Source organism: Archocentrus centrarchus, chromosome 17 (assembly GCF_007364275.1).
Source record: "Archocentrus centrarchus isolate MPI-CPG fArcCen1 chromosome 17, fArcCen1, whole genome shotgun sequence".
In the NCBI taxonomy this organism is placed as follows: Eukaryota; Metazoa; Chordata; class Actinopteri; order Cichliformes; family Cichlidae; genus Archocentrus; species Archocentrus centrarchus.
Window position 1 is genome coordinate 3760120 of NC_044362.1, and position 12227 is coordinate 3772346.

At 40.0% G+C, this 12227-nt stretch overlaps 1 protein-coding gene across 1 annotated transcript in view; it reads right to left on the reverse strand.

Moving 5' to 3' along the window:
- Positions 1-11683, reverse strand: part of astn1 (astrotactin 1) — a 449367-nt gene extending 437684 nt beyond the window's left edge. The window contains exon 1 of the mRNA XM_030751231.1: positions 11369-11683. Coding sequence (XP_030607091.1) covers positions 11369-11678 — 310 coding nt within the window. The 5' untranslated portion in view covers positions 11679-11683. The remainder of the gene's footprint in view (positions 1-11368) is intronic.
- Between the last annotated feature and the right edge of the window lie 544 nt (positions 11684-12227).

Consider the following 12227-nt stretch of genomic DNA (forward strand, 5'->3'; position numbering starts at 1 on the left):
AGTGAAGACACTGCCTGCACGACTATGATTAAAATGAATGTAGCATTTGTTGACTTTAATTTGCAGTTGAGAATTTCCAGGACAAGTTCAATAACATCAGTGTGTACTGGCTCATTATTTACTCTAACTTAATTAGACAATAGATAAACTTACTATATTTTTCAAATCTTTTTTTTTTTTCAAATTTTTTTCAAATCTTGCTTTGATTTAACAGGGACACAAAAACTTATTGTACTTGAAAATCCTCCCAGCTCAAGGTTGCTCACTGTAGCCTTACAGTTGTGGAGCTGCTGCTAACTGAAATTGGGGATGTTTTATCAGGTGGAAGTGTATAAAAAAATGGCCTAGGGCTTAGCAGGCCGACGGGGTTAAGGCAACTGTGACAAATAGACCTGGTTCGGATTACAGTTACTGACCTAGTGTTCTGTGTAAGAAAGGCTTGAAATCACTTTTTGGTTATTCAAGGTGATGCACACTGCTGGACGAGGATTAAAAAGCAATATGAAAAATGGAGGTCAACGCAGCCCTTTTCAAGCAACTTTAGTTTTTTTCTAGCGTTCACTTCAGCCAGAGAACGCAGCAGCTGGTTTTCTTTTAAACAAACATCAGTCACTCATCTGAGGCTCAGTGATTAGATCCTGCATTGTGTCACGTGTGTAATTGTTTTGCAGTCCAGTTTACAGTTCAAGTGTGATGGCATTTACTGCCACTGCCATGAAAGAATCATGACAGAGATACAGTCATTTATTTCTGTATTTTTGGTGCATATACAGTAATCTTTTTTCTGTTCTTTTCCTATTTCTATACTGTCCTTCACGGCTGCACGATTAATTAAATTTTTATCTTATCACACAATATTTAAGATGCATTCACCACCAATTAATTAATTAATGCATAACAGGGAAGAAAACTGTTCCTGCTAAAGGTGGCAAAAATGAAGTCTTACATCTGTTACTTCTTCCTGAAGGAGAGGAATGAGGTGCAACATGTATTGTATGGAATATCATGCCCCCCCCCCGGCTGAATACATCTCTATTCATGCCTTTAAGAAAGATGACCTGCGCTGACATATGCGCCTGCATATATACACAGGCCTGTCATCACAGTCATCCCTCAGTTTGATAGCCACTCTTCACCGAGCCCAACTACACAGCGGGACACCCGTGTGTTGTACCCCATTCTTCTCCTTCAGGGAACAGAAGTTATAGACATAAATGTTGTTCCCTTTCAGTCAATTCACTTGGTACAACACATACAGTATGGCACACATATACAGTCCCCGCAGAGCAGCCACCAAACCAGTGTCAGAACACCATCACCCGAGTGCATGGTAGACCCAGCAGAAAGGCTAGAATAGAACAAGCCATCAAACGAGCTTCCATGTCCAAATAACAGAGTATGAGGTGATGACAACTAGCTGCAGCACATATATTACTCCCAGGAACCCCTTAAACTGGGCCCATGAGGTTGTGTGGGCAATGTAGGTACGTGGCCCACACAACCAACACAGAAAATGCAGCTTCTTCTGCTCCTCAGATGCTAAAGGAGGGGGCCTCAGGTTCTATAGAGCTCTAAGCTGCAGGAGGATAGGGCTGAACAGAAGATCTGTGCTTTGCTTGCTGCAGTTTGGTACTCATACCAAAATGTAAAGCAAAATGTGCTGCATACTAACACCCACAGACAGTTAAGCTAACTTCAAGTCCGCAGCGCTAACTAGCAGTAGCTCGCTAGCCCGAATCAGCAGAGGTGTTTTTAGTGACGAGCATAAGAACTGAGGGCTAACAGGGATTCCCAGTGTTGCCAGTTCCTCTGTAATCAAGGTAAATATTGGCTGTCCTAAAAGTCACCAGAAGATGCTATATGATGTCATCACCTAAGCTGCATAACTGGTGTGTAAAAAAAAAAACACCCTAAATATGTTTAGAACTACAAATGAACTCTATGAAATAACTATGTGACTTTAATGCTCTGCGTAGACCCACATTACAGTCCACTCTGGGAGCCAGGGCGGGCTCAGCAGCAGCCTCTCTGCTCTGCTGCGGGAGGCTGCTGGTAACTTCCTGTCAGTGCTTTGGGATGGGGGGAGGGGCTTACGGCAGCACCTGCTGCTCGCTGAGGACAGCAACTGCAGAACGATTGCTGCTTTCACGTCTCCAAGCCTCCATGAATTCAGTTTATTTGCCTAATAAATTTATTTTATTTATTTAATTTATAAAGATTATTAACAGGAATGTAGAACAATGTAAAGGTGAAAGCAGTGCCCTGTTGATTTCATTTTGTGCTAGGTTTTGGTACAGGACAATATGATATTGGAATTTTTGACATTAACTGCTGAGTATAGCAATAACATATATTGCATTTACTGTATTCATTTATCACCTGTTTTCAACTTCAAATTATGTCCATAAAGTTACTTTGTCAATATCTATTTTATCCATTAAGATAACGTTATCTCACTATGAGATTGTAGTCATACCAACACTGACTCCAGCTTATGACAACATTTATGATTTTAGTGACAGTCTGCTATCAGTCTGATATCTATTGTGATTGAAGAGGGTCAAGTTTGCAATTACATGCAATCTGTGGCTGATAATACGGCAATTAACTGTGATAAATGATCACAAATCACATATGTGCTGCTGTCATGGACAGAAATTCACATTTAACTATTACATTTGTGCTCAGTGGCCTTCCTGTTCTATAGGAATATAACCAGAATACAAACCCACTTGAGTCCAGTCCCCTCGAGTCGTGCTCATTGACAAAGACTCATTCAGACTGATGGCAACATCTGTCTATGTTCAAATTAGACAGCAGTTATTTTTAAACCTTTTCCCATCTCTCTGAGAGTGATTAAAGTCAGTCAAAGTCAGTCACAGCGTGACTGTTTGGAGAAAGATTGTCTCCTATCAGGTGACCTGTACAATTGTCTTGTGATTAAAAGTGGTCATGAGTGCGCAACACCCTCAAGCTCTGGGCAACCAGTTAGTCACCACGAGTTGCAATCGGTCGCACAATGTGAAACAATTCGATACAGCCACCGGGCAGCAACCAATGATTTTTTTTTTTTTTGTAGGGTCATGGAAGTTGCTGTCGTATTTTTACTCACATGAGCCGTTAACTTGCTCTAAATTAGGAAGTAGCTTTGTGAAGCTCAGTGTGTCAATTGTTGGACGGTTTCACAGTTCATCGTATTTAGTGTGCTCATCTCAGCATGGCGGTGCATGAGATGAGCCCTCTTGGCTGTAGTATTTTAAATTACTTAATAAAATATCGATATTTTATGTCCCTGGATCGATGCAATATCGGCACGCAAAATATCGTTATATTATGCTGTATTGATTTCTTTCCCAATATATATTTTTCTTCTAAAAGATGCACTGAATTTAGGTGAATAAGCAGTGTTCTGTTTACATGACAATAAAAACATGTTTGGTAACTAAAACAGAGAAAGAAGTATGCTTGCACATTTAATTTGTCTTGAATCTTTGGCCTCAGCTCCTCTCTTGTTATTGCTACTTTTGTGATATTGCCTTTAGCATGAAATATCTTGGAAATAGGGCTGAAATATCTAAAACAAGTTCTTGCTCTGCTGGCGTAAAAACCTTGTGCCCTCCCATTCATCATTTCTCCAGTCATTAGAATCGCCGACTATGATCTCAAGCATTCAAATATTTCCCTTAATCACTTACAATGTTCTCATAAAAACAAACATGCACTCGGGCACTCACAGTATACCTCACATGTGTGGAGGAAACACTGAATTATAAAGTACTGCAGTTAATTTTGTGCTTTGTATATAGTCACTGTTCAAGATTGATGGCATAATAAAAATAAGAATAAATACATTTTCTGCAATGCCTGATAAAAAGGTTGTATTGGTCCCCATTCATAATGAGCCACACAACTATAAGAGCTCATTCTGACCTGAAATCTAAAAATGAATTTATAAGGTTTGTCACGCTGCATTGGTCTAGCTTTCCATATAATTACTGTTCAACTTTACAGTGCAATCAAAGGCATCAAATTCTACACAATCACTAAGACAGAGCAAAATGCAGGTCTGTGTGTCCTGTAAGCTTTGCTGGAGTTTAATGTCTTATCCAGTAGCAGCAATGCTACATTTTCTATTGCATGGACCTGAATATAAGTAGCTAACTTATTATCGAGAAAGCTGATTCAAATGGGAGGCAGTTAAGGGCTGACTACCCTCCCCGATCCTTCCAGCACAAATGTGTAAATCACTGCCAGAGCCAATATAGCTAGAGTGTCTCCCAGAGGGTAACTTTATTACCTCACCTCGGCACAATTTATGACACAACACCAAAAGGGTAAATTTCTAATAACATAGCTTCCCCGGCTTCTCCGACACTAACAAGTGGCTGCAGTCCCGAAGCTAGAATTTACCGTCAGTCAGAGACCTCACCCCCCCACCCCTTTGCAAAGTGTTTCTTAAATGGTCAACACACAAGCAATTTGGGAAACAGAAGACATTGTAAAAGGTAGACAGACAACTATGGTTTAAAAAAAAAACAGACAGACTTTAAACGATGTTACTGCAGAAAGGTTGATGGGCTAATGAAAAGAAAAATAAAAGATTTTCTGCAAGGCCTCATAAAAGAAAGTTCTTTGTTCCCTTCTCAAAATGAACCATAGGATTCATTGTTAACTAGAACATTGTGTTCATCCATTAAAATTTCTTGATCTTCTTATCACCAAGGTCTTCAAAAACTCAAAAAATTACCGCGGATTAGCTGAGTATAAGGTGTCCTTGTGAGACATGGAAAAGGATGGGGTACTGCAGTTGTCAGCAGGACTCACTGCCGCTGCTGAGAGGGGTACTATGTAATATTAAACTGACTGAAGTGTTCACGGTCTTAAGTCAAAGCCCCTCACTGTCTTGCATTTAAAGTGATACTCAGTGTTTTTTACTATCAAACACTACCAGTAGGCTTAAAAAGAAGGACAAATTTATGTCAGCTCCAAGTAAAATCTGTTTTAACGCCTTGCAGTTATACTGCATGTTTCAGTACTATATGAGCTTTTGGCTGACTACCCTCCCGTTTATTCCCATTTTAAGTTGTCACTGTCAGTCTCGTGTGTATATCAGGTTACAACTGGAAATATCTCACAGATCTTTGTAAACTTCTCATTTTCCCATACATAGTTAGTCAGTGAGCTGTGGCCACAAATAACTTATCAATACTCCTCATTCAATTATTGTTGATACTCTGATCTGTTGTATTTTCTCTTACTAATTAAATGTTTATTTACATTAAAAAGAATACGATGGGAATTAATAGTAACAATATTAAAAAAAGAATGAAAACTGGCATCTTGCACCAGACTGGCAGCCTGTCATGCACCTGATGAATTATACTGAGGCAATGGGAGACTGAACAATATGAAGCGGGCTAATATGATATGAACAATGGAAAGCAAACAGCAGCTAGACAAAAATGTAGTGCTTCTACTAAAACATCATTCAGCATGCATGTTGTTACACATGTATTTGTAATTGCTGCTATTTTTTTTTATCAATACAGCCACACAATATGGCTCAAATTGCTTTTGTTTCCTGAGACATGGATACAGTGAGTGAGAGTTGTAGTTTGTAGTTTAAAGCAGACTTCCGTCTTTTTTCTACAAAGGGGATTTTGTCAAACAGCAAAGGAAATCAAGCAAAAAACAAAAGGAAAAAAATAAAGGAAAAAGCTGCAGGTGCTCCAGTCTTTATATTTGAGTAGCAGTGCCACTACCTGCACAACAACTTTGGATTTGTGTTGGTTTCCCCGGTGTGAATTTTCATTAAAAGTTTTCTGTCCCACAGCAGAAAACTATGTAAGGAAATGTCACATACAAATTCAGACCAATTAATATGCGGCGGCATTCCTGAGAGATCTGTTGTGCTGTGCATTTGTCTTACCCTTATTTACATATGCGCTATGAATTATATCATATCTGTTGTCTGAATTATTCCTTTGAATAGTTTGAACAGTTAACTTAAAGCCACTGCAGCCTTGTGGTAGAAATATCAATAATACTGCATGCATCACATGGGAGCTTCATAGGACTGTTCCCTAAATTCATGTCTGTTAATTACAACATCCATGGAATTTTTAGTGTTGCTCTCTGAGGAACTGATAAATACAGCTGAGTCAACCCACAGTGGTAGCAGTAGTGACGATCAAAGATCCTAAATATTGTCAGGTGCTCAATCATGATGATTGAAACATTTCTGTCTTGTGATCATAAGCGTACTTTCATTTCTGAATAGTTTTCATATAAAACAACAATCTGAGACACAGATCTAAGTTTTAAAGAACTATAAGATTCAGATCAGTCCGGATCAATGGACGGAAACCAAAGGATAGTGATACTGGTCCAGCTTTTTCCAGTTCTGATTCAATAAAGACACCTTGGCTATTTCCCGATATTGTTACCAGATACCAGTTAAAGAGCCACTGCAGCCTTTCCAGGTTTAAATGTAAATGATATAATCCACACTGTGAGGACTCATAGACTCATTCCTTTAGGTGGACAACAACATCAGGTTAACATGAGGTTAAAGACAATTCAAAAATGAAAGCTATATTAGTGTTATTCATCTAATTTAGTGGCATTAGTCTCATTTTGGTTCAAAGTGAGTCACAGCTGCTGCACAGTGCTGTCAGTCACAGTAGTTTGTCTTGATTCCTGATTTCTGCCCTCACACAAACCTCATGTACAGAGCTACCAAAGAGCTGGAGTGATAAATAAATAAATAATGGTACTGAGGACACTGGTTCAGGAGAAGCACAGCGCTGCCTTACTGCCAACAACCTTTTTACAAACATGTCTATATGGTATTTAATAGTTCTCGTACCAGAGAGAATTAAAACAAAACAAAAAACATTCAAATCAATTTGTGATGCTGCAAAGCTGTGTGTCCACTGCTGAGCAAAGATATGCAGAGGCTATTGTATCCCATATCTGCAGTTTCTGTGTAGAAATGTGCATAAAAAGTTGACATACTGCAAACCCGTCATTCACCGCAAAAATATTTTGGCTGCCTGTTATACCCAATAAAAGATATATCCTCATGCATGCTGTATTGGGATTCTCCCCTTCTCCCTGATGCACTACAGTAAATTATTTTCAGTTCATTTCAGTTAAGTGCTGGTCTGTTAGATCAAAATACCAGTATGAAAAGAAATATGCAGGGCTAAACAACCTGGGAACTCAGCAAAGAGCAACAGGACACAGCCAAAGCTTTGGCAACAAGCCAGCCATCCACAGCAATTACACACTTTTTCTGATAATATCTCTCCCTGGCATTCAGTAATTCAAATTAACACTTCTAGCAGCTGCTATCACAGCCAGATCATCCCAAAAAGCTATTTTTTAAATGTGCTTTTTCTTTATGATTAAATATAGTACAGCGTGCAGTAAACTTTAGTAAATCATGTTTGGATTTTTGTTCATTTAAATACTCTCCTCCCAAAACTAAACCTATGCAAAAAGGCAAGTCGCAAAACTAAAAGATTGCCTCTCAGTCGCAAAAGCAGCACTGCACCTCATAAATTAATACTGACACCAAAAAAGACTGTAAATCTCACCCCATATGTTTAATGGGTGACTCAAGACATGGCAACACTGTAGTTAAGATTAGCTACTAAAAAAGTAACTTCCCAAAAGTTTTCTTTTTCTCTGTTTTTGTCACTATAAAAAGTTTTTCTTGCATATAAAAAATAAGCAATTTGTAGACCTCATCCTGGGACTCTAATGGCCATTTTCCACAATTTTGTGGCAGACTAAAAGATCAGTGGCTTCATGGAAAAAACAAACAGTGAAAATAATCACTAGTTAGCAACTGTCACATTCTTAGGTCTGTTCATTTATTCTGTTTTTAAGCTAAATCAGAGGAGTTTTCTGATTTAGGGCACGTTTTTGTTCAATTTAAAAAACATGCTTCTATTGCCAAAACTTTGAAATGACAATTTAATAAGTTCTCACGGGGGCAACAAATGTTTTTATACTAAAATATATCAGTACTACTTTATTTTAAAACCTGTGGATTATCTGAGTTTGAAGAGCTGCTTCATACTAATTCGTAGATTTTTATACGTCGCTTTCCATTATCTGGAGACCTGTCAGCCACAACCACATGCCAACAACCCACTATCAGTTCTCCTTGCAAAAACCCCAGTATGGTGCTGTTACATGAAGTAACAGCACACTCTACATCATTGCATCGTGTGGTCTTCTAACTGATGAGTCAATAAAACCTTAAATGCTGATGTTATAAGCCTAAACACTAAATGCTCATGGTATTCTAAGAGAGAAAATTTCATCACTAGATGTGAGTAGATTGCAGATTGCAGTCAAATTAATTCTGTTTTCTTTCCCTTCTCAATTCAAGTGCAAAATCCTAGCTAGAGTGGCCAATATAGGACAAACAATTCTGGCTGCTGCTCATCTGTAGTGAGTAGCTGTCAGTACACCGTTTACCCCAGCTGTCAATGTGTGTTCATATCTATTTACGGTACCAGTCAAAAGGGTGTCCAAACTTTTGACTGGTACTGTACTCTGGAGGACGCTCTAAAACTTTGTGAAAGGAGTCCAATACAAGTCGATGAGTCCAATGACAGCGATACTGAGGTGAGTTGTTGAGGATAGCCTTCTCTTGGTAAGCGCTGCTGTTTTTGCCACTGTTAGCTGCTGTTAGCTGTCGTTATCCAGCATTGATTAAACTTTCTTTAAAGTGGATTTAACATTGCTGAATTTGGACACTTAGGCGATGCGATGTGAGAATGTAATCAAACTCTTCATCAAAGGGAAAGTGTGATTTTTAGGACATTCAAGTCAAACATTAGCTGGCATGATGTTAGCTTATGCTGTTATTTAGCCAGCTCGTTATCAGCTGTCCAGAGGTCGGAGGGCCGCCTGTCTAACTAATCTGCTGACAATAAGTAATTGTGACATTATTGGGAATATATAAGCATGTTTATGCATCTTTGCCTGACTTCAGTTCAGGAGATGAGACTCGAGGTGACGAGGAAGACGATGAGGTGAAAATATACAGTAATGGTCCAGTAACGGTTTGGATACACTGTACATGTACAAATGTTAAATAATCATATATACTGTAGTTTGGAAGAGTTGTTTTGTGTTTTTTTTTAATTAAAAATATACAATATTTTGCATTATTTAAAAATTTGTTCATAAAAGAAGTGCAAGCTAGTAAAACATAAGACTTAAATCAGTGTTTTTGACACGTCAACTTCGGTGAGTTTTTCAAAAGCAATGGCTTAATTCAGAAGACTTGACAGAATTAAAAAAAAAAATCAAAAAAGAGGCTGTCCGGGGGGATTCCAGGGTTATGACACAGTGATTGTAACATACCTACTTTAACTTAAAGAATATTAACCATAGACGTAGATATGTCTACGATATTAACATCCATCCATTATCTTCCTCTTTATCCCGCTAGTCGGTGTCATGGGGGGGGTGCTAAAGTTTGCTAAGTGTGTGTTTTGCCAGACACCTTAGCTGATTTAGGTTAGTTGTTGTCGAGCTATCTGCTTTCTTACAAAGTCTGCAAACTGCCTTCTTTTGATCGGTGTCAGTCTTTTCAAATCCAAATCACCTCCTCGCCTAGGAATTAAATTGCAGTAGACCGTGAGGCTGGCGATGTCTGAATTTCTTCCCCTGGCGCAGTGTGTTCACTCTTTTCCAGGTTTAGGTGTGCTGTTTAGGCAGCTATGCTCGCACACAGTATGGGCACTCTCAATGCGTACATGCTGCAGCCTATACTAAAGCATAAAGTAGTGAACACGTGGAGCCGAGGCATTTTGGTGGTTGTTTTTTTCCCAGTCATTAGCATACTTGATAACGTCAGCTCGCACATGGTTAACAAGGCAATTACAATATTATCGTACGATATATATCGCACACCCCTAATCTGACAATATCCAAAAATGGCTCGAGAGCAATGAAATTTGAGTAAAGCAATGCTTTGAAGCATTCACAGTAATTTCCAAGTAAAAGACAGAACAGTTCAGGTCAGTAGTAGTTTCAAAACTTTGGTTTATTGTGTTAAACTAGTTTTTTTGTTTTTTATTTTGTTTTTTTGTTTTTTATAAAATATGTTAATTTTCACCCTAAAGACCGAGACTTTCAACTGCTATGTGCACACAACATATGAAAGTCACAATATAGGTCTATATAGTTAGCAAAGGCATTTTTTATTATCATTATTTATTTATTTGGCTTTGTTTTTGTTTTGTTTTCTTAACGGAATGAAAATAGGGAACTGTTCCAAGCAGACGTGAAAGGGCTCCACAGATCCAACAGCCACAACACAAACGTACAACTCAAGTGCTTTTTCATCGTTTCCTCTTGATTTCTGACTTGGGACACATCAAACCAGGTGACAACACAGTAACAACACTTGAACCCTCAACAAAGAGAATCAGAGCTGACCTCACCCACTGTGTAAATGTGACACATGTGGCGCAGGGCTGTCCTGGCCCCGAGCAGCCGCAGCAACAGGAGCTGTGAAGAAGCGCTGGGATTCAGCACCATGGACAGCGGCCAGCAAACTTCACTGCAAACTTTGCCGCTCTCCGCCAAACCAGCGTCACTCACACGAAGCATGCTGTCCAGTTCATATGGCCCTCGGTTGGCCTAACTCTCGATAAAGCTTATTTAATAAAGCTCAAAACCCACAAGAGGGGCGTAAACTGACGTATTTTTAATCAGGAACACAACATATAAGACTCGCGCAGCACAAAGCAGCTATTAAAACACACAAAGTAAACTTAAAAGTTGCACTAAAGTAAGCAGAGGTTGGCCGCAGTGTTGCTACTGTTTTAACTAGCAAGTAGTTTCCTAAACATGTAGCTAACAGAACCACGTGTGCACGGTCTGGGTAAAATACACACAAGCGGTAATATGGACCATGAAAATGATGCTCCCGAAACAAATCTGCTGGTGGTCTTAATTTATTACAAAAAAACGAGCCTTGATTATTATTATTACTATTATTTAGCATGAGCTGTGCGGCCTAATATTGCAATAACAAGTGCTAAGTGTCGATTCAGCACACCTGCATGCTATCAATAACAGGCTAATTACCAAACACTGGTGGACTAATCATGAGCCGTAAAAGGGAGGTAATTGCATTAGCTACATATTTTGGCTGGTATGCTACCTATAATATTTTCCAAAACAGTGAAACCATGGCATGTAGCCAGGCCTTAGCTAATAGACAGATGCTCCGGTATAGAGATAAAGAGCGAGGGGGTTTTAATCCGCTTAATTGGCGGCTAATGAACCCTCACACCAGCGTGCTGTAAAATAATAACAATACCAGTAAACTCACCTAAGACGAAAAAGGGGAGCTCTGTGTTTTCCAGGTCGTCCACCACCACGACGTCTCCGGGAAAATCGTTTCTAACAGAGAACAGTAGCTTGGGCTCGGAGGCCGATGGACTGTGCATGATGCTCAGGTCGTTTTCCCTCAAAAACGGGAGCGCCGACACGGTGACGCTCTTCATCTTGCACTCGGTGTCCTGGTTCTGGTCCTCGTCGCCGTTAAGGCATCGAACATAAACCGCTCGGAAGGCCAGGAGAACCCACGCCAGCTCCAGCAGCAGCGCTAGCGGTCTCGGCCCCATGTTGATGCTCGCCATCTCGCTCCGTTTCCTCTCCCCTTGTCGCTGTTTCTTTCCCAGGCAGCTTGAGTCGCTCAGCCCGGCGGATGACAGAGCGCCGGAGAGAGTGAATGGGGGCGTGATACACCGGCGGGCTCTCACAGTGTGGGAAACAAACGCCTCTTCTTTCTCACACACGATCGATCACGGGATTTTTGCAGATGTGCTGCTCCCGCTGAACATTCACAGTGGAGCTGTGTTTTAATGTTGTTGACCCCCTTTAGTTCAATTGATCGACAAACTGTCCAAATGGCTCTGTAATGGCTAAGCACACATTACTGACAGGATATGCACCCAGGGTGCCCTGAGGGTCCCACCACCAGAAGAAACATCATTCGTAATTTAATTGTCTGTTTGCCCTGTCATAGAAACTTGCATATAATCTCCAAGGACACTACTGAGCATCCCCAGGAGCTTGCCTGACCTCTTTGATTGGGTGGGCACTGACTGGGTGCATGCATAATTGCCTAATTGATGGTTCAGATGACTGTTAGCAGTGAGTCTCAGTATGTGCAGTGTGTGAAGGAC